At 36.0% G+C, this 27,650-nt stretch overlaps 1 protein-coding gene across 5 annotated transcripts in view; it reads right to left on the minus strand.

Moving 5' to 3' along the window:
* The window catches only part of LOC107011343 (transportin MOS14), a 74,831-nt gene that overhangs the window by 23,070 nt on the left and 24,111 nt on the right, over positions 1 to 27,650 (minus strand). For all 5 annotated transcript variants that reach the window (XM_027914381.1, XM_015210803.2, XM_015210805.2 and 2 more), the window contains 7 exons: positions 26,061 to 26,195; positions 16,900 to 16,980; positions 12,807 to 12,920; positions 12,500 to 12,576; positions 4,231 to 4,366; positions 3,576 to 3,725; positions 121 to 206 (listed from right to left, as the gene is read on the minus strand). In XM_027914381.1, coding sequence (XP_027770182.1) covers positions 121 to 206; positions 3,576 to 3,725; positions 4,231 to 4,366; positions 12,500 to 12,576; positions 12,807 to 12,920; positions 16,900 to 16,980; positions 26,061 to 26,195 — 779 coding nt within the window. The remainder of the gene's footprint in view (positions 1 to 120; positions 207 to 3,575; positions 3,726 to 4,230; positions 4,367 to 12,499; positions 12,577 to 12,806; positions 12,921 to 16,899; positions 16,981 to 26,060; positions 26,196 to 27,650) is intronic.

The raw sequence follows: 27,650 nt of genomic DNA on the forward strand, positions 1-27,650 counted from the left end.
TGGTCTTTGTGAAAGTTACACTTTAATTGCTCTCCGTGGCTATGACATGCAAACCTTGATAAGAAAAATATCTGAACTAATGCAGACGCAAAAAATAATAGTGTAGCAATAGGTTCAAACCTATGTAAACCTCTTCTTGCAGCATTAGTCAACTGAGAATAAGAAGCAGGATTATGCCTTAAAGAGTGGTTTTGATTTTCATCAATCTGAAACAGAGAAATTCATTTTCAGTTAAGGTAAGAGCTTAGAGGACAGTTAATAAACAATTTACAGTACTCTGCATCACGTGCTTTCAAACTGATCCAACTTTTTTTTTGATTAAGGTGAATAATTTTATAAAAATGGGACAAACCTGAAAAGACCCAAAAAAAGGAGAAAAAATGATAAATGCCAATTGAGATCATAGAGAGGTGTCACATCACGTTGTCTATGTGTGTGTGTGTGTGTGTGTGTATATATATATACATATATATATATTTATATATATATGCATATATACATATATATACATATATATATATATATATACATATAGATATACATATATATACATATAAATATATATATGGTTCTCTAGGAAAGAAACTCAATCATCTATACACATTGGGGTCTCATGGGTAAATTAAAAAAAAAAAACTAGAAACATCAGATTGTTTTGCAATTTCACAGTATCACTATCAATCCCTTCAAACGCTCTCATGTTTTAGTCCTTCAAAGAATCTGCATGATGCTTACGGAGTAACATCCCATGCCCTAGATCGTCTCTTTCTTCTTCTCAACAGTGCTTCGGAAAGCAAGAAGCGGAAAAAAGTGACGAGGGCTCGCTTCACCAAAGCGAAAAGCGAAAAGCATAAAGCGAAGCACCCACTTTTATCAAATAAAAGTGTTGTTTAGTATAAAAATAAGAAAATATTAAGTATGCATAGATAAACAACCAAGAACTCAATAGAAATAATATATTAAGCAGATCTTTCAATTCTTAAATTAAAAGTAAATAATAGATACTAAAAATAGATAGTCAATAATCCTCCCAAGTCATACTCCCTCCGTCGCAATTTATGTCAGTTAGTTTGACTTGGCATGGAGTTAAAAGAAAGCAACACTTTTGAAACTTATGGTCTAAGATAAGTCATAGATCTTTGTGTGGCTATAAATCATTTCACTAAGGGTAAAATGGGCATATTGAAGTTAAATTGTTACGTAATTCTTTTTGGGACTGACTAAAAGAAAAGTAAGTCATATAAATGCATAACCAAATCACAAGGGCAGCAAAATCTTATTCTTCAACAAAACAGAGAATTGTAGAACGCGACTTACAGTAGCATTGAAAAACAGTAAGTTGAAAAAAGAAAACCCTAGCAGTAGGCCCGCAGCATAGAAAAGAAGAAGAGATGAAAAACTCACCTTGCAAGTCGTTGAAAGAAAGTTGCAGCAGTCGCACAAAAGAGGGAAATGTTTGGAAAGAAGTCTTTAAGTATCTTTACAGATTTTTTTTAAAAAAACCTTGTTAAAGCGAACTTCGCTTAAGCGAGCTTCTCACTTCAGTCCCAGAAGCCCTCACTTTTTCACCATAGCATTGCTTCAAGGAATAAAAACGACAGCATGTCGCTTCGCTTCATTTTGCACTTTAAGCGACTAAGTGTTTGCCGGTGAATGCTGATGCAGTGAAAATTCAGAGGAAAAGGGTATAGAAATATTGAAGTAGAGAACAAAGCAAAGAGCATGAGACATAACACCAAAGGTACAAACGGCGGACTACTCGAAAGGAAAGATTCTGAACCAATAAAAAACAATTTGGTAGAAGCGGATCACATTCATGTTATTTGGCACAAATGTTGGAAGCACCTATGCAATACAAGTAAATAAAAGTTTGAGTGGTTTTTCAGGTAGAATCATGTTTTTTTCTGTTATTCTAAGATCTTGTGTGCTTTTTGTTTATGCAGGGACTATTTCCCTTTCCCTTTCCCTTAATAAAAATATGCTAAGTTGGATATTTGGAGACAAACACAAGAGTCTAACCTGTTTGGCCATGAGGACTTTTAACATTCTTTTGGATTTGTTTTTTTACTTTATATGAAAATCCACATTTGGCCATGAAAATTCCAAATTGAAGTTGTATTTGGAATTTGGAAAACACCAAAAACTTTGTTTTCACTTTAACAATATTTTTCTTTTTCCAATTTTACCATGACTTATGTTATTTTTATAAAATTACCTCTTTTAAATTATATTTCATATTTTGAGGTAAAGTACATTCAAACAACCAAATATTATTTGCAAAAATTGTAACCGTTTCTCTAACTTCAAAAACTTCATATTAAGTAAAAGAAATTGTGATAGTATGTAGTAGATTTTATATGAGATCTAAATTATGACATTATGTTACTATTTATTTTGAGATATAGATCTTTTAGAGCACATTTGATGGTATGTTTCCGGTAAATGAGAAAAGTTAGGTGATTTTGTTAGTTCTTAGAAATCAAGAATATAAACCATATTTAGAAAAAGTACATTCAAATTCTAAATATTCTTTGCAAAAGTATGGCCAACCACAACTCCAACACTAACTTAAGAAATTCAAAATAAAGTGAAATATTTGTTTTCATGTCCAAACTCCAAACACCCACTAAAGGGGTCAAGTTGAGCACGACCAAGACAAATTGCTTGGAATTCAAGTTCAGCGACATAACTCATGAGGTTGGCGTGAAAGTGCGGCTTAATACCCAGGTCATCCAGAAAAAAGGAAGTTTTAAGTATCATAGGTCATAATACTAAGTAATCAGAACACTCACAATAACGTCACACACTGTATTGGTGCATGGTCGATCAAAAATAGAGGCTCGAATTCGGAGTCTTGTGTGACAAGAAGAGGTCACCAGAACTTCAAGTTCTACAGAGTGGTGATAGTTTCTTGTTTCTTTATTTTTTGTTACTATTTATTGTTCTTTATACTTCGATTATCGTATTATTTTGTTATAGTTACTGCTCCTTTTAAGCTTGCTTTGTCTGGTCGTGTTTAGTATGTTTCCTTGGTTTCTTCACTCTTGTTATTTTCATGAAACGAGGGTCTATCGAAAACAACCTCTCTCCCTCCCAAGATAGGGGTAAGGTTCGGCGTACACACTACCTTCCCCAGCCCCACTTGTCGGATTACACTAGGTATCTTGTTTTTGTTGTACTTTATAAAAATATGAATTTCATTTTATAAAAATATTAAAGTTGATAATTGGTCCATGCACAGCACTAACAACAATAAGACATAACTTTAGGCGGTATCCCAACAAGGAGACCTATGTTACTTGGACTCTCCAATAATGTTGTCGCACCTGAGTTGAATACACTATTTGAAGTATGTGACACACACCCATTGATATTTTTGAAGAATCAGAGCTACATAGAAGGAGACTAGGTGACACAACTCAAACAAGATTATTTAATACGAAATGTTGAAAGAACTTCAAAGTAGTATGGGGAAAAAAGAGATACAACACTCTTTATAGAACCACCATATAGTTATATACTGTTAGAAGTTCATGACGTGAAAGAGATACAAGAAAAGAAGAAGATGAACTTACTAGTTTGCCAATAGCTTCGTAGCAAGGTGAGACCAACCTAGCTAACAAATTATTCTTCAGCTCCTTGTTAGGAAGGGAACCAAGTACCAAGGTAATCGCGCTGACTACTTTTTCTTCATCCTCTAGAGGCAAATGCCTTTCATCCAAACTCTAAAGAAATATGTCAAACACAAGGAACAAGGAAAACAATAGCAATTACACTTTAGTTATCACTCCAATAAATGATAAACCAAACTTACAGATCCAAGAAATGAGAATACCTATACGAATTATTACCAGGTAAACAATTTTGTTTATCAATTTTTTTGTTAAAATACCCCTCCAATCACCCCAACTATCAAAACAAAGAAAAAGTCGATAAGGTCATAATATTGAAATGGATAGCTATACTTTCAACTCCTCTCACTCTCTAAATCAACTATCATATGCTTTTTTCTTTCCAATTTTAATTTTCATTAAATTTCAATAAGCTATTAACATGTACAAGTGCGTGACATTTAGTCAATATTATTGGAACTTCATTTCAAACCAATGTCTTAATAACTAAAAACTATTTTTACCTGAAAATGATACTGCAATACAAAATTACTTGAACAAAGACCAAGGACCTTCAAGTAAAAATATTTTGATACACCATACAGTTTATAGGACAAACCTCTCCAACCCAAAGTAAGATCTCCAAACTTGAATGTTCATACATAGGGGTTGCGGCATCTTCACATAACTTGAGCAGAGCACTGGCACAAGCTGCTGAACAAAAGGGTTCTGAGATTCCCGTTGCAAGAAATAATCTGAAAATAACATATAAGATATCACTACAACATCAACAAGAATGCTCATGGACAAGGTACAACAAATGCCACCCAAAAACAAGGGGAAAAGAGAGGTATATGGTTGATACTGGTAGTCTTTTTTTATGCTTTCACCACACAACTAGAAAGAAAAACTTTGCAGAAGAAATGGGTCACGAGGACTGTCAGAGGAAGAGTACGAAGAGAAGAGGGCAATTCATGATATTATACAAACAAATGTAGAAAAAGTCTGTCGCGAAAAAAGGATGTTGGGAATTAATTTTAACCAAATAGGAGCCATGGAATGAGGAAGTGGAACACGGGAGTTATCAAAAGAGGAAGTTTGGAAGCAGGCTAGACATATGCTGTGAAGATAATTTCCCAGATCCATTCGGTGAAGCTTTCTCCCAACAGTGTTGGAGCAGAGTAACCAAAATTTACATAGTACACACTCCATTCATTTTATATTCCTTGAAAAGTTGATAGAGTAACAATATCTTTTTGTATTGCCACTGTAACAAAGAAAGAAGGGGCTTTTCCGTTAGAGAATTCGACTCATAAGTTCTGTTGAAAATCAACAAAAAGTAACGTACTTAGGATCAACATAAAGATGTACCATGATTTGCGAGAGGTCTATTAGTGGAATGGGATGAAGAAGGATATTGCGGGATTTGTGGCTTAAGTGTCCTAATTGTCAACAAGTGAGTTGAGCATTTGTCTCAAGACATTAGTATCGGGAAGATTCGAATATGAACTTTATAGTTGGTTTGCCTCGCACTCGGCGACAACACGACACGATTTGGGTTATAATAGGCCGAATTACGTTTCCTTCCCGTCAAAGTTTCTTATTCGGCGGAGGATTATGCTAAATTGTATTTGAGGGAAATGATGAGGTTGCATGGAGTGCCCTTGTCCATTATCTCCGATCGAGGTTCTCAATTCACTTCTCAGTTTTGAAAATCTTTCCAAAAGGGTCTAGGTACACAAGTTAAGCTTAGCACGGCCTTTCAACCACAAAGTGATGGGCAAGCTAAGCGTACCATCCAAACTTTAGAGGATATGTTGAGAGCTTGATTGATTTCAAGGATAATTTGGATGACCACTTGCCTTTGATTGAGTTTGCCCATACTAATAGTTATCACTCAAGTATTAGTATGGCTCCATTTGAGTCTCTCCATGGTAGGAGGTGTAAATCTCCTATAGGTTGGTTTGAGGTGGGTGAAGTCGCCTTGATAGGACCCGAGTTAGTTCATGAGGCTATGGAGAAAGTCTGACTTATTACAGAAAGGTTGAGAACAGCCCAAAGTCAATAAAAATCATATGCCGATCTTAGGAGAAGAGATCTTGAGTTTGATCTTCATGATTGGGTTTAGTTGAAAATTTCATCCATGAAGGGTGTAATGAGATTTGGTAAGAAAGGAAAACTTACTCCCCGTTATGTAGGGCCCATATCAGATTTTGAAATGTGTTGGCATCGGTGCATCCGGTTTTCCATGTCTCTATTTTAAAGAAATGTATTGGAGATCTGACGACATCTATAGTCACCATAGAAGGTTTGGGAGTAAAAGAGAATCTTTCTTATGAAGAAGTTCTGGTTGAGATTTTAGATCGGCAAGAAATTGAGAAACAACGAAGTTGCTTCGTAAAAGGGTTGTGGAGGAATCATTTAGTTGAGGATGCTACTTGGAGGCCAAGCCGTTATGATGTCTCGATATCCTCACCATTTTCTTCTACTCCTACTCTAGCTTGAGGTAAAGAATTCCTCATGGTTTATTCCTTGTTGTGATGTCATGTGTTTTAGATATTCCCATGATTTCCTTGTTATGCATGTCCATGAAAACTTTTATTTTGAAAGAAATTGAGTTTACATGATTGATATTCCTCAAGATTGTTGCGCATTGAGTATGACTTGCCTATAGACTTCATGAGATGTGTTGAAAATGTTTAGCTTGGAGTTGAGATTTTCCTCCTGGGATAAATGCAATTTGAGTATAAATTGCATATGAATTTTATGATATGATGACATGAGTGTCTTAGCTTGGTGATGATAGTTCCTCCTTGGTTGTGTGCATTTAGATGAAGTTGCATGCATGATGGGCTGCTAGTTTTGAGTCTTTTCCTTTAAGATGTGTCTAGAATTCCATTCGAGGATGAATATCCCAATGGGGTAACACTCACAATCTAGTAGTCTAAGCTAGGGGCTAAGTGTCAAGTCACAAGCCAAAGATTTGAGCATGAGCACCCTTCACGAAGACCCATACGGGTCGTGAAGAGTACCACGAGTCGTGGTGTAGCTCGTGGTGGCTCACAATAGCTAGCCAAGGAAGCCTCACCTCTCACGACCACCATGACGGGTCATGGTGATATCCGTGAAAGGCTAGGTAGTAAGCATGGTTTTTTTACACTAGTAACATTAGCTAGGCAGTAAACATGTTTAGGCAGCCTCCTCCCACGAGCCACTTGATGGCTCGTGGAGGTGGGCGTGTGGGGAAAATAAGTTTTAAGGGTGGCAAGCCAAGCCACTAGTCTAGGACCAGGGCTCGTGAGAGCCTCCACGGCTCATGAAGAGACTCGTGAAGGTGGGTCAGCAGCTTTTTAATAAGGGGCACATGAATCTTTTCCAGATTTAATTAAATCAAAGCCATATCGTTTTACCCAAGCCTAGGACCCCTATATAAGTGATTTTAACCCCAAAACTCACCCATTCAAGTCATTCTCTGAAAATCACCAAAAGAATTGGGTTCTTCCTCTCCAAAATATTTCTCTCTGAAACTTGAAGAAGAGGAAAAGGTTGAAGCCAATGTCAAGGTCAAGTCTCCATTCCTCAAGCATTTGTGGGCTTTTATAGCAAGGTATGATAGTTTTTCATCCATGGAGCCCCTAAGTTCTCCAAATTGAAAAGTAGAAATTCCCAAATTTGACTTGGGGTTTTCTTCTAAGTAATGGGTCTTTGTGAATGTTGATTAAATAGATGGAATTAGGATTGTTTATGCATGAATTGAGATTGAAGCATATATGACGATTTATGATTAGAATTGCTTGAGATTGAAGCATATATGATGATTTATGATTAGAATTCTTGAGATTGAAGCATATATGATGATTTATGATATGAAGGGCTTTGAGAGTGAAGTCTATGCATTAATTATGAATTGTTGTTGTGATTGATTAAGGACGGGAAATTCCCACATGATTTCTTTTATGTATGTATGAATGTGAAAGGATTTCTCACATTGAATGAGGTTGATTGTTCACCTAAATGGATCTAAGTTAAAAAGGCTATAAAATTGAGGCAAAGAAGTAATTAACCTTGACCTCCATATGTGAAGGATAAGAGGGCGATTACCCAATTCCCTAAAGTAGGATGAGGGGTGATTACCCATATTCCTTAGAATAGAATAATAGGTGACTACCCTTATTCCTTGAAGTTGAACAAGAGGTGACTACCTACGTTCTTATGATGTAAAAGACGAGAGGCAAGTGCCCATGTCACATGAATGTTGGACTAGAGGCGAATACCCATGATCCTAAGTAAATGGATTAGAGGCGACTACCCATGATCCCAAAGTAAGAAGGATAAGAGGCGACTATCCATGATCCTTTGTAGAAAGGTAAGAGGCCAGTACCCATGAGCTTTTATAGTTAGGCAAAAAGGTGAATCCCCATGACTTTAAAAGCAAGCAAAATAATATTGAAATGCTAAGATGAATAATTAGCTTGGATTGGTGCTTGAGTTGTCTTCCATGATATATAAGACTAGAGGTGGATTACCCAAGTCTTGATGAAGGATAAGTTGAAGTGTTATGATGATTTATTATGTACATTGATTATGCTTTATGACTTATGTTGTCTAATGCTTATCTTTATGTTGTTTATTCAAGCTATCATATTTAGTACATGTTCGTACTAACGCGCTCTAGCCTACATTTCTTATCCAAATGTAAGGTCCGGCTATCTCGACTCTCATCCTCATGGCTAGGATCTATAGTAGAGGAAAGGTTGATGATTGGTGAGTCTTCATAGCTTTCGAGGATTTGGCCATTATTTCTATTATATTTTTTTTTATTTTAGTTTGTGAACACTGTTGTATGGGTTGTGTCTTAAGACTCTATTGTAGTAGATGATTTTTGAGACAAGTGTATTAGACTTCCGCTTTAGAAATGCAAACTTTGATTGTGTTGAAATGTTTTAAAAATCTTGTCTATTCCTATTATCTTGACTATAAAAGCTAAGCGGCTTGTATGAGGCCTCTCAGGTTCTTATATGTCATATTACATCTAGAGGATACCCCTGGTTCGTGACATTTTAGTGACTCCTGAGATCTAATTTATGTTTTTCCATGCGTCACTTGGATAACTCCTCATATCTAACTTACACAGTTTCACTTTTTGTTAGTAGTGCGAAAACCAATACCACCAAGAGGTACACTGTCTCCTGTCTCCGTGCAACCAAACTGCAACCATCATCGTTATGACTCAACCTCCCTCGCAGATCCCTTATGCGCGACTAAATCTAAGGTTCCACTGACAATGTCAGTATCACACACAAATACATGAACCTGTCCAAACAGTTTTTTGGCAACTTTCCTGTTCCAATTCGACTTGTCTCTTGATTCTAACAAGATCCATATATTTTATACCATACCATGCACTATTAAGACATAAGGACCATAAAGCAACCACCTAGTTTTGTTGCTTAGGGGAAGTTAGTAGCCTGTATGCCAATTTTGTAGGTCACTTTGTGGTGTAAAACAATCTTCTCGAGCTGGATTTGATAGGTTTAGCACAGTAATTCAGAAGTTTGCCATGACTCGTGTAGGAACTGATCCTTCATTGTTTTATCAACATTATGCATCAAATCCAGTTATTTGATGAGAGGAGACACAATTTGATAATATTCTTCTCCAATATCTCTCACATGTATGAATGAATATAGGATGCTTAAGGTTTAAAGCATTATGACATTCTACTGAGGTGTACTACAAAGTGCATTTGGAGAACTAAACACGTGGGGAAGAGTCATCGCAATCTATTATCTACCTATCTCTCTCTACTACCTTGAAAACATGAACTCCCTAACTTGAATATAAAATTATTATAATACCCCAACTAAAAGCATCCAATGTAGTATATCATCTATACTTATGTTTATATTTATTTATTTATTTATATTATATTATATTCAAAGCAAACAACTTTACACATTGAAGGGTTGTGACTTTTTTTGATGAGTTGTGTCTCTTACAAAGCATTGCGACTTCTCTAAGAAAGACAATAAGCACATGTTCATATTATCCTTTGCTAACTATAAATAAAGGGGTTTCTCTCATTACTAAACATACTACCTTAAAAACAAGAATTTTCTAACTTGAATGTTAAATTACTATAATATTCCAAAACACCCAATTTAGTATATCTTTGATATTTTATATTTATATTTATTTATATTACATTAAAAGCATACACCTTTTAACACTTCTAAAGGGTTGCGGATTTTCTAATAAGGCCCCATACACACTAATTAATACTACCATTTGTTGGCTATAAATAGAAAGATTTCCTTTCATTTTCAAACAATCAATTTTCTAAGTTCTCTACTCTTCTTATATAACTCAATTGTGATTTGCATTTGTTGAGTTATTTCAAAGCTCAGTGGAATTAAAGGTGTCATTATTTTTATCATCCTGGGAATTGGGAGGACATATTCTATAACTTCGGGTACTTGAGGGGAATAATTTCCTTGAAGGACACATCGTGAATTCAGTGGACTTGATTTTTCATTCTATCATCTTGGTTCATTATTATTACTTTTGAATACTATTCATATTTTACTGAATACATATTTAGCAAGTAACAAAATAAAATGTAATCAAAAAATAACAAAAAGTAATTTTACTCATCAATATTGTGAGTATAACTCTGTTAATTCCTTAATTATTTTCTCTCTAAATTTTATCTGTTATTTGAGGACCATTAATAGCATATTTCTCAAATGTAGGTTGATTTGGACAAGATATATTTGATCAAGGGGTAAATTTTGAGAAAGACTGTATTTGATGTCTTGATCTCTTTCTGAATATCCAAGGATCAGTTTATGGGATATTTGAGATATCATCTTCAAGGGAATAGGTGTCCCATGTAATAGGCTTAAGCAAGATTTAAGGAAGAATAACCTCCTAGATTTTATTTTTCTACTTTTTTAGAATTGATTTTTCTTTTTGAAATTGCTAAGACGGCTTGATATATTTTTATTTTTCTACTAAACCATCTCAAGTTTAATCAAAATGAGTATCAAAGTAGAATAACAAAACAATGTATATTTTTTCACATATAGTAAAAGTTTTCTTATGATAATATTATTGCATTAGAAGTCATAATCTACAAAAATTTATAACACTTCAAAATTTGTTGCTTCCAAATTCAAAGTTAGTGTACATTTTATAATGGCTCCTTGATAGTTTAAGTATAGGGAGTGGCACGTTTATGTGACTACCAGGAAAGAACAGAATTGAAACTTTTCAAGGGGTTGAAATCTTTGTACGTATTACACAGAATCCTGCTCTTCTTTTTAAGCTGTAAACTTGCTAAGCACCTAAGAGATCCCAATTAGTACAAATGACTTGGTGCATTTTGCAGAGATTTGTGTGAAACAATCCCGAAGAAGTTTTAAATAAAAAAAAAAAGCAAAGCAGAATCAAGCTGGTTTAAATAAAACAGAACTCCAGAAAGAACAGCCACCAGCAATTTTTTCGAGAGAGAAAAGTGCAATCTCCAAAAAGCTAATTAAAGGAGGTTTTTCCAGACCTATTTCTTATTTGTGTAAACCCTGAGGTGACAATCCAAGAGTGCTGGTCCACACAGGGGTGGGATATCTCTTTTAGGAGGCATTTAAATGATTGGGGGATAGAGAGGGCAGCCCTGTTACTGGGGAAAATAGGGCAAGTTTCTATTAGCTGTACAGAGGTTGATATACCACTTTGGAAACACAATGGTAACGATATATTTTCTGTAAAGAGTGCCTAAACAAGAGGTCTCCAGGTGACTAATACAAATTGTCAATGAAAGTGGAATTATTTCTGGAAAAGCAGCATTCCTACCAAAGTTAAGTGCTTCACTTGGTTGGTTATCAGAAGGGCTTGCCTAACCCAAGAAGTGCAACAGAAGAAGAAGAGACAAATGATTTCTAGGTGTTTTCTGTGTATGCTGACTGAGGAGACAAACAAGCACCTTTTTTTGCACTGCAAGTACACTGCTCAGTTGTGGAATTTGTTTCTTAAAATTACTGGCTATAGCTGGCCATGCCTGAGCATACATCAGACCTTCTTAGCTGCTGGATCAGAAGAGGGGGAAGTAAGAGCCAAAAGAGATGGTGGAGATTGATCCCCTCATGTATATGGTGGTCAGTATGGAGGGAGAGAAATGCTAGATGTTTCGAAGATAGGTCAATTCCCCATTCATAAAGTCAAATGGAATTGTATTGTATCTTTACTCTTTTGGTGTAACTTTTTGGTGGTGGCCAGCATATCCTTAATGCTGAAGAATACAAACTTACCAGTTTCAAGTAAAAAAGATCTCGTTATAGAACTCTATCAAAAAACTATAGCGGAAGTTTTAAAATTACCTTGACTCTTATTAGTTTCAAGGCATAACACATAGATAGACACCTTAACTCATTATAGAACCCTACCAAAAACTATAGCTGAAGCTTTTAAATTACTCTGACTATAAATTTTAAGGCATACCACATAGATAGGCTCCTTAACTTGGCCTTAACTGGCAAGCAAACACCCTAACTTTGAGAATGTATATTTATACACCTCAACTTGGTTTAAGTTGGCTCCATAACAAGGCATTTCACGCGTGTTTACGGGGGCCAACTTAAAGCAAGTTGAGGTGTCTAGATGTACATTCTCAAAGTTGGGGTGTATAGTTGACAGTTGAGGTCAAATTGAGACCAAGTTAAGGTGTCTATCTATGCAGGAGAGCAATACACAAAAGTTTGAAACCAACGCCTACAGCTTAAAAAATACATCAGAAACTAAAACAGAGCCTAAACTGATAAGACATGACCTGCTTCAGTACTGTATTTTCGGTTTCTATTTTATTTGAAAGAATATGGAAAGAGAATTCTTACAGCAAAGATCTGGTATTAGTTTGACAAGATATCCACTTCGAATAGGAAGCAACAACCTCTGCAGCTGATTTGTATACCTGGAATATCAACAATAGAAACGGAACATAATTAAAGAGAAGAGGGTCAACCAAAAAGTACTACACATTGTCATAACTCAAACCTAATGAAGCAAATAGTTAGTCCAGAATCATGTCAAAAAAAATTTCAGTATGTTTCTCTTTCTTCCAAACAACTTCATCTATTCCAGCATCCCCCTTTGGCGACAAGGATAAGCGAAACAAGAAAAATCGAGTAAGATGGCACATACAAGTTTCATGAAGCCCTTAGCATCATCCTGTGGCGTACTAGATAAAATTGTGACCAACTGCATGACAAATGAGAAATCAATGTCTTGGGTCTCCATGATAATAACTTCAGCTATCTGAAAAAGAAAAGAAATCACACAGTGAACTTCCTAGCATGATCAAGTTCGTGTCCTTTTCATAAATGAAAACTGAAATGTGATCATTAAAAGAGCAGAAAAGGGTCAAAAATACCCTTGTACTATTTGAAAAGGTTTAAAAATACCCTTCATCTACCTATTGGACTAAAAATAGCCCTCAGTCAACCTTTTTGGTTCACTATTACCCTTCAAAATAACAACCTTATATTTTTTAATTATTAATTATCACTAATTATTACGTGACATCTTTTTATAGGATAAAATTAAATTTCAACCCACCAAACTTTCACTTACCCACCGACCCATATTGACATCTTTTGACCCAAACCCAATTAAAAGATCCATCAAAAATATAAAAAAATGAATCATCTCTTCTCCCCTAAACCCAATATCCTATGCTTGTCTTCACCTTCATGCACTTCATATCCAAAGTTTCCATTAAAATGAATTTCACACCCTTGTGCTATATCTTTGTAATCAGTCAGCAAATCCTTGACATATGGACTGATTTCATCTCTCCAATTCCTTTTTTTTTCAATTAAGAAACTTCATATATATTGTTGAAACCCAACCAAAACAAGGAACATTATGTTTTGCAAGTCTAATGCCTCAGAAACAGAAAACAAATTTTAGAATACTACCGTATCGGAGAAGAGAACTACTAGAGCAACACAACAGAGCACATAACAACTAATGAATCAAGCCTCAACCTTCTTCAGTGGCGTGGACAATAATCTTATTGGCAGGTTTTGCCAAGATAATAAATGTCACCTTAATTAAGTTCCAATCTTTTTTATTTCTAATGGATCTTTTAATTTGATTTGGGTTGAGGGACGTCAATATGGGTGGAGAAAGTTTGGTGGGTTGAAATTTAACTTCATCCAATAGAAATACGCCACGTAATAATTAATAATAATAACAATTGAAAGAATACAAGGTTGTTAGTTTAAAGGATAATAATGAATCAAAAAGATTGATTGAGGGGTATTTTTTGCCCAATAGATGGATGAGGGGTATTTTTAAACCTTTTCGAATAGTACAGGGGTATTTTTGACCCTTTTCCGTTAAAAGAGAAACAACATGATTTGAGCATGCAAATCACAAGTGAAGCCAATGAAGAGCGCAGAAAGCATGACACACCAATGTCAAATTACCTGCTCTTGTATAATCAAATCATGCAGCACATTAAAAAGGATTGCTGAAAACAGCTAGACCTCGAAAAAAGAAAAAGATCTCTACAGAAAATACAAGTTCATGATCACAAACTACAGCTGAAAATCATGCATGTACTCCAACAGAACAAAAGAATGTAAAGAAGAATTTGCTCAGAGATATCTCAAGGAAGCATTGTGATCACAAAAGAGCGTACAAAGGAAGGAGTGACTTCAGTCACTTACTATTACATCGTAAGATTGTTGATAACAGGGAATTTAATGGCTGGCAGCCTGGCGCAGACAAAGATCTGATGCAAGGCAGGAGCGAAGAGAGTATGGATTTTGTATCTCTAATAAGTTAGAAACATTTTGCGAAAAAATTATAAATATATATTTAATTTATTTTCATGATGGTGGTGTCCTAGCCAGCTTGCGCACACCAGGTGTGCTTTGTACCAGTTTCACAATTCACAAAATGAAAGAAAGTATAAATAACATTTTGAAGTGATTCCTATTATGACAAAGTACTGAACACAAAATTAGTTTCATAATTAAGAAAGAAGGTTTGATTAAGTATCTTTGGGAATTGAAGTCACGAGGCTCAAGAAACACCTATAGAAAAAGCAGGGGAAAGCCTCGCAGTGCACTAGTGACGACCAACTTACAACTTATGGCAGAGGAAGTTCATTGTTTAAAGATCTTGAGATGCATAGATGATTAGCTGAGAAGTTAAAACCATCATAAAGAATGTGATTTGACACTGCTTACTAGAGCAGTGTGGTCTGAATATTCATGTCTACTCCAACTAGTAATCATTAGGAGACTTTGGGCCAAATCGTGTGTCACTTCGAAGGAACACCTGCCGCAATCTGTTATATAGAAACCACTTGGGTATTGTTCTAGATGCAAATCAGAGGGGATCTAAAGTTTTCCGGGGAACAAGAGGATACAGACCTTGTTGGAGATAATTCGGTGTAGTATAGAAAGTAAGAATTAGGGGTAGTCCCCTGATCTAGTGTTGAATCAAAGTAATGAACTATGTCATAGCCCATTTGAAAGGTAATGTAGATATGCAGTTGATAGATGAGGTTAGTATTGAGACAACTCAACCTGCTAAGTTGTAGTGTGATAATTGTGATGCTCCCTATATTGCTCTAATTTGGCTGTTCACAAGGTAGGAGTAAGGCTGCATACACACCACCCTCCCCACACCCCATTTGTTGGATTTCACTAGGTACGTTGTTGGTGTTTACCAAAAGATATAACAGAAGATTATCTCGATGAGACATGTCATGACAGGAGAACAGTCAGGTGATGTCTTCACAAAGTCCTGGATGGAGCTCTAGTTAACTATGTATATAACAAGTTGGACATGATTAACATCTAAGGTCCAACCTAACACTCTAGTGAAGAGTCAATCAATATGGATTTTGTAGTGCTGATATAGTTAGCATAATTGTAGGTACTTGAATTGCTGGAGATTCCAGGGACTGGTCTCGTATTAGTTAAGAGATATATTAGGAAGAGGCTTACACATAATCTTCCATTTTACCAAATGTGTGAAATAAAATCACCTTTAATTGCATATTCTATAAACTAGATGTGAATATGTGTTTACAAAAACTGACATGATCATGATAACTAGTGCATGTACAGAAGATACATAGGTATATCACAATTGTGGATGACAGATAGAATGACATTGAGGTACTAAGGGATATCACATTTTCTGTACAGATGTATTATGTAGGTCTAGCAGGAAGAAACAAAATATCAGGTGAAAGACAATATGGAAGTTTGAAGCTCAATTTTACTGTTAACAGCTTTAAGGACATTTCCATCATTTTAACAGAAAAGTGCTTATTAACACCATTTACGAAACATATCAACAACTTATTTTTCAGTTTTATCACCTTTTGCCTCTCGAGGTAGGCCTTGGGGGCACATTTACTTGGGGGTTTATTAAGGGAAAAAGGCAAACACCTAACCTAAGATGAAGTTAATGTTTTGACAGAGAATTCAGTGTGTGGGATTTTATTGTCGAAAATGTCATAACAAAGATCATGACCTTTTATCTGTCTTCGAGGATACTTAATAAAAATGTCACCAGGTATTCAATTTCTAATTATCACGTAGTTCAGCTTTGGACTATAAGAACTTGGATTCTAAGAGCATGATTTTAGCACTTCCAAACACATAAAATAAGCGATTCATAACTTCGATCAACGACAGTTTTGAGTATAAGAGCTTTGTAACCAGACATAAGTGGGATCTGCTTTCACCTATGGCATAGATGCAGTTAAAAGTAGGTGTTAACTACAACGATTGAGACTTTGCTTCTCACAAAGCTGCATGAGTTCATACAGCAGCTAACAGTGTCAATGTTCTATGCTTTTAAGTACTAACGTTCTCACTGTTCTGATACACTTCTACCTCACAATGCTACACATACCAATAACAGGAGTATAGACAATCATCCAGCAGGTATCGTCTCATTAAAATCATGCTTCCAACTCTACCAAGCAATTGATGGGTTAAACTATCCAAGGTTGATTGCTGCAGTGACAGTTACAAATGTAAAATATACTGCTGTTCCTGCGATTTCTAGAAAAGAATTCATGGTTTATTTTCTCTTCTATTTGTCCTTTATGCTTTTTCTTCTCATTTTCTGCTGCAGATACTGACCTTGTCCCAACGCTAATTAGCAAAATCACAAAGAATTGAGTATAATGAAAGCAGAAATTAGGAGATGAGAGCAAAACAATGTATATGTTACTGCTAAGGTTTTGGTTCACAGTACTAACCGCATTAAGTGCAAACATTTTAGCTTCCACCTCCTTCCAAGGAATATGTACATTGTTACTGGTCCAACCTCCAAGGAAGATCTGGTATAAACATAAAAAGCAAAAGTCATTTCACTAATAGAAGAAAAATATATAAAGTTGCTAACTTGAAAATAAGTTCCAGAGGTGAAAAGGGAAAATAATTGTAAAGGGAAACAACCAAATCAGATCATTATTTAGCAGTAAATGCAAAATATGATAAGGAGATACCAGGTAGAAAACTAGATATGGATAATTCTTGCATATTTCTGTTGAAGTTTGAGACGAGAGTATATAAAGGATGGTGCCAGGAATTGATAGGACGAGGAGGAAGAGAGGTGACATACTTGAGCAACCAAGAAAATACAAAGTGCAAAACAAAACAAAAACATTCCAATAAAAAAGATCATTGTATCTCTGGTTAGGTTCAAATTACAGTCAGCGTATATATTTCTTGAATTATCTGGTCTAGTTTTTTGAGTCAAGAATGGAAACTATGGAAAAAGTGAGCAGGAATTTCCAGGATTATACTGTGGCTGCTACTCAAAAGAACTTGTGAAACCAGAAACTGTTATTTACCAACTTGAACAAAGATAAATAGTCGATAGAAAAATCTCAAACAAGGTGAACACTCAAGAGGATAAGAACAATATAAGGCAGCTGGAATTAGAGATCCAGAAGTTAGCTAAGGATGAAGAAACTTCTTGGTGACAAAAATCAAGGTGCTTGTGGCTGAAAGGAGGGGATAGAAGCAGTAAATATTTAAAAAAAATGGTTAATTCTCACAGAGGGTACAATCACATTGATAGGTTGCAAGTGGGGAATGTAATCATTGAAGACAAAAGAGCAGGTGAAAGAGGTGGTTTTTGATTTCTATCAAGATTTGTACACTGAAATGAGAACTGGAGGCCTTCTGCAACTTTTGATGGTTTGGGAAGCTTGAATGCTAAAATGAAGAGACCTTTGAACCTAATATGCTTGGACTCAGGTGCGGATAACCGACGCAGATGTAAATCCAAGGGGTGAATCTGGCAAAATCTAAATTTTTAGATTTGGGGGTACGGTTCCTAGTATGGATACGGGTGTTGGAACTCGGCTAAAAATCCAAAATTATAAAATAGAGCTATAACGTTATTCTAAATTTTGAAAGATCTTCTAGGTCGTCATTCCCAAGGCCCACAACTTTTTCTTTCACGCTCTCTGGTTGTTCCCCTCAAAAAAGAAAAAGAAAGTCATTCAAGGCTTTCCACCAACTCTCCTTACATTGTTGCTACTGTCTACCAAAAGTCAGAACACAACCACTTGAATTCTTAGTTTCTCTTCGTTTGGCTTGAAACATGAAACAACGAATATTGACCAAAAGGAAAAGCTAAAAAAAAAAGAGACGAAGGGACTATAATATTTAAGGTATGCCTTTTCTCATGTCTTAAATCTACATTATCTTTTAACAAGATCTCAATTTTCCCCAAAATTTGTCCATAAACTGTAGTCAAAGTATCCAAAGTGGGTTGACAGAATCCCACACATATCCCGCACCCGTCTCTTGTCGACACGGTTGCGCAGCGAAAATGAAGAGTCTACACAACTTAGCCTTGAACATGCTTTTAATGAGGAGGAAGTCTTGAATGCTATTAATTCTTGTGCTCCTGATAAAGCCCCAGTCCTAACGGATTCTCAGAGACTTCTTATCAAAGATGTTGGGGCCTGGGGGATTACCAAAAGGGATGTTATGGGAAACTTCAGTCAGTCACATTCACAGATATTGTCACATGGTAAAGTCTTTCAATACTTATTATATTGCACTTATTACCAAAAGAAAAGGTGCAATTGAACTCAAAGACTTAGACTTATCAGTCTCATTGGTAGTTTTTACAAGTTATTTTTTTGGTGAAGTAGTTAAATTGTATTAGAAAGGCATCAAGGAGATGGAATGGTTACAACTAAAAATAAAGTTGTGCAAGAACGTGTAAAAAGCCAAAAATAGAAACCCCCTTAAACCCTACTGTGCTAGACTTAGGGAGCTCACAAAATCCAGAAAATTATCCATACTATTAATAGGGGAGAGAAGGTGCCAAATATGAAGACTAACTAAACATCTAGTCTTAATGGTGCTCATGGGAATTGATATTCCATCAAAGCATCTACAGTTCCTCTCTTTCCAAATGCCCAAAAAATTACTGTTGGGATCATCCTCCAGGTACTTTTGATAGTGTTGTCAACTTTCCGACATATTTAGCTAGCATAAGTATCTTTGATGGAGAGGGGCTGTCGTGGATGCGTTGGAAGCCCTTAAATTAAGTATTTAATTATATTTTTAGTTGCTTTATTTATTATCAAGAATATAATTTATGTTTTGTTAGAATAGAAATAGGTTTATACAATCCTAGTAGAATAGGAATAGGCTTATATAATCCTAGTAGAATAGGAATAGGTTTATACAATCCTATTAGAATAGGAATAGGACAACTAAATAGTACCCTATTTGGTAAAGGATTGTATTATTGGCTCTATAAATAGGGTCTCAATGTAATAATGTAGACACAACAACAATTCAATAATATTCTCCCCTCATATTTCTCACATGGTATCAGAGCCTCTACGATCTTGGTAGAAAATCAAACAGCTTCCGCTGTTGACGGGCGACTATCACTCATATATGCTGCCCGCCTGGCCGATGATTATGTTAGCAAAAGTTGAGTCACCGTGTATCTTTCTGGTGACTATTTTGTCATATCTAATTTGTGTAGCACCGCGCCATCATTCTGGCGACTAATTTTTCATATTTAATTTGTGTAGCACCGTGTCATCATTCCAGTGACTACTTTTTCATATTTGATTTGTATAGCACCGTGCTATCATTCCGGTGACTACTTTTTCATATTTAATTTGTGTACCACTGTGCCATCATTCCAGTGGCTACTTTTTCATATATAATTTGTGTAGTACCGTGCCAATTTTCTTGTGGACTACCTTTTTTTGCATATCTGATATGCGTAGCACCGTGCATCTCCTCGGACTACTTTTCATAATTAATTTGTGTAGTACAGTGGATTTTTCCAAACTATTTTCTCATATCTGAGTTGCATAACTTCATGTGTCTTTTCAGTGACTCAAATTTGATTTGCATAGTTCCATTCGTCTTTCAGTTGACTCCTCAAATTTGATTTGCATAGGGTTATGCCATCATTCCAACCCTATCCATATTATTTCTTTTTTGATGGGATCGTTCCATCAAATTCGAACTATCCTATATAATTTCTATTTACTTGTTGGGTCATGACATCATTCCGACACCACTTTTAGCCATCAAATCTAACTCCAGCATATGAGCATGTTCCAATTAGTTTTTCAGTAGCTTGTTTAATATCAACTCATTTATTGAGTCCAACATGATCCATATACTTTTTACTAGGCTTTGAGCACTTTGTTGGTCGGGGGAGTTTAGTAGCCTTGTATGTCGATTATGTGAGTCACTCTATGGTTTGAAGCAGTCTTTTCGTTCTTGTCTTTGAAAGGCATTAAGACATATGAGCGGTTTTCTGAGAGCTTTCAACAAGAGAGAAGAGAGAAGAAAAATGGTTCTTTTGCTGCAGTCTTTTTCTCTGACCAGCATCTTTCACAATCGTGTTTCCCGATTAACTAACCGTTGGATCGGGCTGAAATTTGGATTGTATGTACCTGACATCTTGGTGGTTGATTTGAACGGTGGAGATCGGATTCGAAGGTCAAAAAGAACCTGTTCTAGGTCCCAAACAGCAGCTGGATTTGGTCTTTGCAGGTTTAGTTTGGGAAGTTCAACACTGAATTTTATCTCTGTGTTTACTGCATTATGCATCAAATCAAATATTTAATGAGAAGACAAGCACATTGAGATTGACCTTCAATTTTGTGAAGTCTGCAAATATCTCACCAAGCCCCTCATCGGTCACCGTGTTAATTACATTTGTAACAAGCTAGGTACATTAATTGTACGCACTAGCTTGAGGGGAAGTGTAGAATAGGAATAGGTTTATACAATCCTAGTAATTTAGGAATAGGACTATTAAATAGTATCTTATTTGGTAAAGGATTATATTATAGGGTCTACAAATAGGGTCTCAATGTAATAATGTAGACACAACAACAATTCAATAATATTCTCCCCTTATGTTTCTCACATGTTTCATAGTTTCATAAGGATTAGATTAAGTTATAGTAATTAGTTTGGAATAGAATTTAGGTCTCCCACTTTCATAAGAATTAATCTTTCTATTGATGTAATAAGACTCCTATTTAAAGGGGCTTTTGATGAATAAATCGGTAAGTCATAATTCAGCAAAAAGCAGGAGATTAGAGTTTCCTCTTACATTGGACTCTGAGGTTTCAGTCTCCCTTTGAAGAGCTGAAGAGATCGGAGTTCTCTCTTTTAATGAACTTTAAGGTTTCGGCCTCCCTTTAACGAGGTGATTTATATTATCGCCATGTTAATCGATCATTTTCTAAAGATTCATAACAATTTGGTATCAAAGCCTAACACAATGGGCGATGAGAGATCAGTTCCAGATTTCATGATGAGAACAATTCCAGGTGTCAAGAAGAAAGTGTAACTACAGAAACACTGATGGACTATGAACTTGCCGCTATGGAGCAACGTCTCGATGAAAGAATTGTCCAAGTCTTCCAAGAATAATTTTCTAGCCTGGGAATTGGCTCTACAAAAAAAGTTGTCCATGGGAAGAATCAAGTGATGCCCAGAGAATTGGTAAATCAACAAATCCAGCTCCTAGAGGCAATACACTGCCTATTCAACAAGCTGATCATAATCATCAAACTAGTGGTAATTCCCATTTGACAATACCGAGGTATGCAAGGGTGGATTTTCCTACTTATGATGGAACCAACAACCCACTAATTTGGGCACATCATAATGAACAATTTTTTAAAAAAATCAACACAACGAAAGCAAAAAAGATTGGTGTAGCTAGATTTCACATGTTCGGACTAGCATCATTATGGTATTATCAACTTAAACGAGCGAAAGGCTCAATGAGTTTGGGAAGAACTTCGCAGCAAACTGATAGAGTCAAAATATATCAATGTCAACTTCAAGCTAGGACTGGAATTGGATAAGCTGATACTGATCCAGATTTTATGGATGATTGCAATGAAATTCGAGCTTGAGGACAAGCTCTTTCAACGTTGTGGATGTGTTGGAAGCCCTTAAATTAAGTATTTAATTATATTTTTAGTTGCTTTATTTATTATTCTAGAACAGGATTTATGGTTCATAGTTTTATAAGAATTAGGTTAAGTTATAGTTATTAGCTTAAAATAGGATCTAGGTCTCCTACTTTCATAAGAATTAGACTTTCTATTGATGTAATAAGACTTCTATTTAAAGGGGCTTTTGATAAATAAATCGGTAAGTCATAATTCAGCAAAAAGCGGGAGATTAGAGTTCCCTCTTTCATTGAACTCTGAGGTTCAGTCTCCCTTTGAAGAGTTGAAGAGATTGAAGTTCTCACTTTTAATGAACTCTAAGGTTTTGCCTCCCTTTAACGAGCTGATTTATATATCGCCCAGTGAATCGATCCTTCCCTAAAGATTCATAACAATGGCATAACCCATTGGAGGCCAAACAATGAGAAAGAAATATTATATCCCAACTATTACGAAGCAGTGCAAAAAAGATGATTGACACTTTCATTATCTTGTTTACAAAAAAGACATCTATCGATGAGCATGATGTCATTTTTCCTAAGGTTGTCTTGTGTTAGACATGTCTTATGAAGGGCTGTCCATGCAAAACACGAAACCTTAAGAGGTTGTTTGGTCCTCTAAATATGCTTCCAGGGGAAGTCTTTAAGTATGTCATTCTAGGTACACCAGTAGTAGAGCTTTTCTTCATAGTGTAGATCAGTTCCTTGGAGCTGCCCCAAAGTAGTCTATCTGGATTGCGAGCATCAGTTACAATATTCCAGTGTTTGTAACAGGAGAAGAAATTCATTATTTTCCCAATCCTGCAGATACCTTCTGAAAATTAGACTCCAAATATTGTTAACTTAGTATCGGCCATTGTGGAAAGGACTCCTTCAAAATAGTGCCCCCAATCCACTAGCCTAACCAGAATCTTATGTTGAGTCCATTGTCAGGTTTGAAGTAAACGTCTGAAGAAACTCATCCTGGAAAGTACTTGTGTCTTTCCAGACCCCTACACCATGAGGATCTTTGCTCATATTTGAGATCCAGTGATCAAGTGTTCCATATTTTGCTTCGATAATGTCCTTCCCATACCCTGCCTCATTCTGCCCATATTTCTAAAGCCACTTCATAAGCAGGCATTTGCTATGCATCTTTAGGTCTCTAATTCCAAACCCCCCTTGGGACTTGGGTAGAATAACATTTTGCAATTTCACCAGAGAGAACTTATGAGTTTAGCTGTTACCTTCCCCACAAGAATCTTCTCCTTAGTATTATCCTTCTATATCCCCAAGTAAAGCTCTTCGCATCGCAATGCCTATTGTGTTGGCTTGGCCTTTCATAAGTGAAGAGAAAGGTGTTTAATGTCTGTTCTTGAATCAGCACACGTCCTAGGCATAGGGGATATCAGAGCAACAGGGAACGCCTAGACGACGTTTTTCTTCCTGGGCTGCAGTAAGTAGATCGATCTCAATCCTAAGGCAAATGGGATTTGGGGAAAGGTGGATCAAATAGATAATGTCAACTTCTCTGCAGTGAAATACTCTAGACTGGTTAATAGAGCTCGTGGGATTTTTCTCCCCAATGACGGGAATTAGGCAAGGGATCTTTTATCTCCCTTCCTATTCATATTGGCAATGGAGGATCTTAGCAGAATATTGGAAAGAGCCAAGCAAATGCAATGGTAAAAAGGTTTATGCCCTTCGAGGCTATGTCAGGACTCCACATTAACATGTCAAAAAGCATCTTCTATCCAGTTAATGTGGTTTCTAACCTGGAGGAATTGGCTGAAATTATGTTCTGAAATAATGGTTCCTCCCTCTAGGTGCCAGCCATAAGGCTGTTGAGTTCTGGAAAGTCGTAACTGAAAATTCCAGGAAAAGATTGGCCTCCTGAAAGCAACAGTATCTTTTCCTTGGAGGCAGAGCAACACTTATTAATAGTGTATTAGACAGTATCCCCGCCTACTTCATGTCCCTATTTCCTATTCTAGGCATGGTGCAGAAACATCTTGATGGGATCAGGAGGTCTTTTTTATGGGAATAGCACAACTGACATAATTCACTTGGTCAAATGACCCAAGGTCAATCTTCCTAAAGCTGGTAGCCTAGGTGTTACGGATATAGCATTCCACAATAAATGCATGTTAATGAGTTGACTTTGGAGATATGACCAGGAAGATGCCGATTTTTGGAAGGAAGTTATGCAAGCAAAGCTGGTTTCACCATCCACTGGTGCACCAAAGTGCATGGAACACGGTAATGGAAGGGCATCAGGCCCTTATGGGATGTCTTCTCACTCGGCACATCTCTTCAGGCTGGAAAATGGGGAGCATATACTGTTTTGCAAAGAGAAATGGTTAGGTCTCAATCCTCTCCGAAGATTGTTCTCACTAGCTACCAACCCAGACCCCATTATTGCTGAGAATAGGGAGGACAACTCATGGAATTTGATACTATGAAGAAAACTAAATGACTGGGAAAATGAAGATTTCCTAGCACTCCTTAACTGCCTTCAAAACAGTCCAGTCAACAGCCTTAGGAGGGACAGAATCAAATCAGGCAGCAGCAGAAATGGTTCTTATACAGTCAAGGAGGGATACTTGCGCTCTGAGATCCAAGAAGAATTTGATTGATCAATGGCCTTGGAAGCTGATTTGGAGAACTAAATTGCTACGTTTGTTTCTCCTGGAGCACTCCAAAGGGTGCAACTTTACCTCAAGACAATCTTTCCAGGAGGAAATTTCTGCTTGTTAACAGATGCTACATTTGTCAGTGGCTCAGTGCAGCCCTGGATCACTTCAACCACCTGTTCCTTCACTGTCCATTTGCAAGAGACATATGAAACATGTTATAATCACTTTTTGGTCTTCATTGGGTCATGCCATGCAGTGTGAAAGAGGTTTATCATATTTGATGCTCATGGCCAGTGGGGAAGACCATCAAAAAGTTTTGGCCTTTGATTCCTGCTTGATTTTTTGGTGTATATGTTTGGAAAGAAGTCGCAGATTTTTTTATGGCACCACAACGGTCAGTTACACTCTTAAAGTCTGATGTTTAGTTAATATTTTTAGTTGGGCCAATCTCACCCATGTAATCAGTCGAGACTCCTTCATGGATCATATAAGCTCTTCAGTTCTTTGATAACCCCACTTGGTGGGATTTCACTGGGTATTGTTGTTGTCGTTGTTTAGTTCTTTTATAGTTTTTTGTTTCCCTTTGTACTGATGCTTCCATCTTTTATAATCTGTGCATCTTCTTGATGCTTTTATTATTGCTATTTCTCAGAACTTCATTAAAAATAAAGGAGTTATATTGATACAATACATACTTAATGCCCTTCAAATAAATAAGTTGCTCAACTTATTTTTAATTGGGTTGGTTGGACAAATATTTGGAAATCTTATCCATTTGCTAGCAGTTGTTTTTACATCAAGTAATAAATTTTAATTAACAACGGGCACAAAGTTTACCCATATACTAGGAGCATACTAACTTTAGTTTGGAACTTGTTTCTCAACATCACAAGCATGAACTGGACAATGCCAGAACATACATCAGATCCGTTGAGCTGAAGGATTAGGAGGGGAGGCAGTAAGAGTCATCAGATCATGTGTATGGTGGTCAGTCTGGAAAGAAAAAAATGGAAGATGTTTTGAAGATAGATCCAATTCCATCCACAAAGTTAAATGGAATTGTATAATATCTCTGCTTTTATGGTTTAAACAGCTTCTTATAGATGATATAGACCAGATTATAGATTTGATAGGAAATCTGTAACTATTCCTTTTTGGAGGTAGCCAGCATACCCTTAGTGCTGAAGAATTCAACCTTACCAGTTTCCAAAAAAGAAACTTCAGTTATTTCAGATGAGAAACAGGCTTAGAAATTTCGAGTGCAACTAATATGAAATCAACTTTATCTTTACTTAAAACAGCACAAAGTAATTAGCCAACCCAGTGACACCTTCTGGATAAATGCTGCAGAACCTAAAAGCTGACAAACATCCACCAAAAGCTCCGTCAGGCTCATCCTGAATTGTTCAAGGGTGTCAGGCAGGTCAACCATTGCACCCTCGCCATAAAATGTAGAATCATCAACCTGTTTAAGTCGAAACCAATAACACAAAATAAATAAAACCTAAAATAAAGAGAAAGGAAAAGATGGCATTAATTTGAGCTTACTTTTATGCACTAGCAAAACAATAAGTACAAGGATGTTCATTGATAGCTAGCCAAGGAAATCATTTTAAAACTAGTTTATCAAAATGATTTACAGCTTACTTTAAAGAAGTTAGTCTACCATTATAGTACAATATGTTTATATTGATGACATCAAAGCATGAGCAAAAATTTGACCTGTCCACTAATCAAATTTTAGAGGCAACCTCTAACAACCAAATTATGTAGACACAGACTTGAGAGAAAGGGAGAGATAAAAAATTGAGAAGAAAAATGTAACTGACAATCCCTTAGTGAAGGACAAATAAAGTAAGAGTCTTCAAGATTATCTGACAGCTAAGCTATGACATTATTGCTGGTAATTCCTTCAGTTAAGCATGCTAAGTTGAGGTTCTTATTTTTATTTTTATTTTTATTTTAAATTAAAGTTGAGGTTCTTATTATTATTTTTTTATTTTTATGACCGTGGTGTCTGATGTGAGCCTAAAAGTATATTTTCTTATTATTTGGCTCACAATTATTATATATTTGCCCTTTTTGAACATGAATTTTATGGATTGTGCTAAATAGTATATTTTATTTGTAGGAGTAAATTGATGTAAAGTTGAAAAAGTTTGGAGCTAAAACGAATTATAGATGAAAGGTTGAAGAAGGAAATCAAGCAGACAGTTTAATGAGAATAACTTAACATAATATTAATATAATTTACATTCAAATAGGAAAGATGCATAACACGTGGCAACCATTGAAGGCCACAGGCAAAAGTTGAAGGCAGCACAGCTTCACGTGGAAAGAAAAGGAATCCAATTCCGTTAAGGTTTTGGATTCCTAATTTGTTTTGGACTCAATTATTTTATTTAGGATTTTCAACTTCTATAAATAGTCCATAGAAATAATTATAGAGGAGATAAATTAGAGGACATCAAGTATAAAGTTGTCAATACTTTTTACGGGTTCTTTTCTTCTTTTCTTCTTAGACATTAGTAGCTAAAGTCCCTTGTTATGGGGTTGTGGCTATGGGTAATTATTGAACATCGATTGTTTTGAATTAGTGTTGGTTATCACTTTAAATTACTTTTGTATTCTTGTTGTAGTATTTCATATTTGATGACCATAGAAATAAATCTCTTGTCTATTTTTAAACTCGGGAGACGATAAGGTAGATAGATCAAAGGATAAAAAAGCTTGATCTTTCATTAAAATGAGTTGATTAGTGTTTAGGATTGGCGCCCGGACGAACACCTAGCTTGGTTACAAAACAGGATGAAACATAAATGCTTGCCAATTATGCCCGCTCAACGATGTAGTTAGACAGCTAATTGGATTAGCTGATTAGAGGTCGGGAGACCATGATCATAAAATCAACCCTTTAAAT

The sequence above is a fragment of the Solanum pennellii genome, chromosome 2 (assembly GCF_001406875.1).
Source record: "Solanum pennellii chromosome 2, SPENNV200".
Taxonomy (NCBI): domain Eukaryota; kingdom Viridiplantae; phylum Streptophyta; class Magnoliopsida; order Solanales; family Solanaceae; genus Solanum; species Solanum pennellii.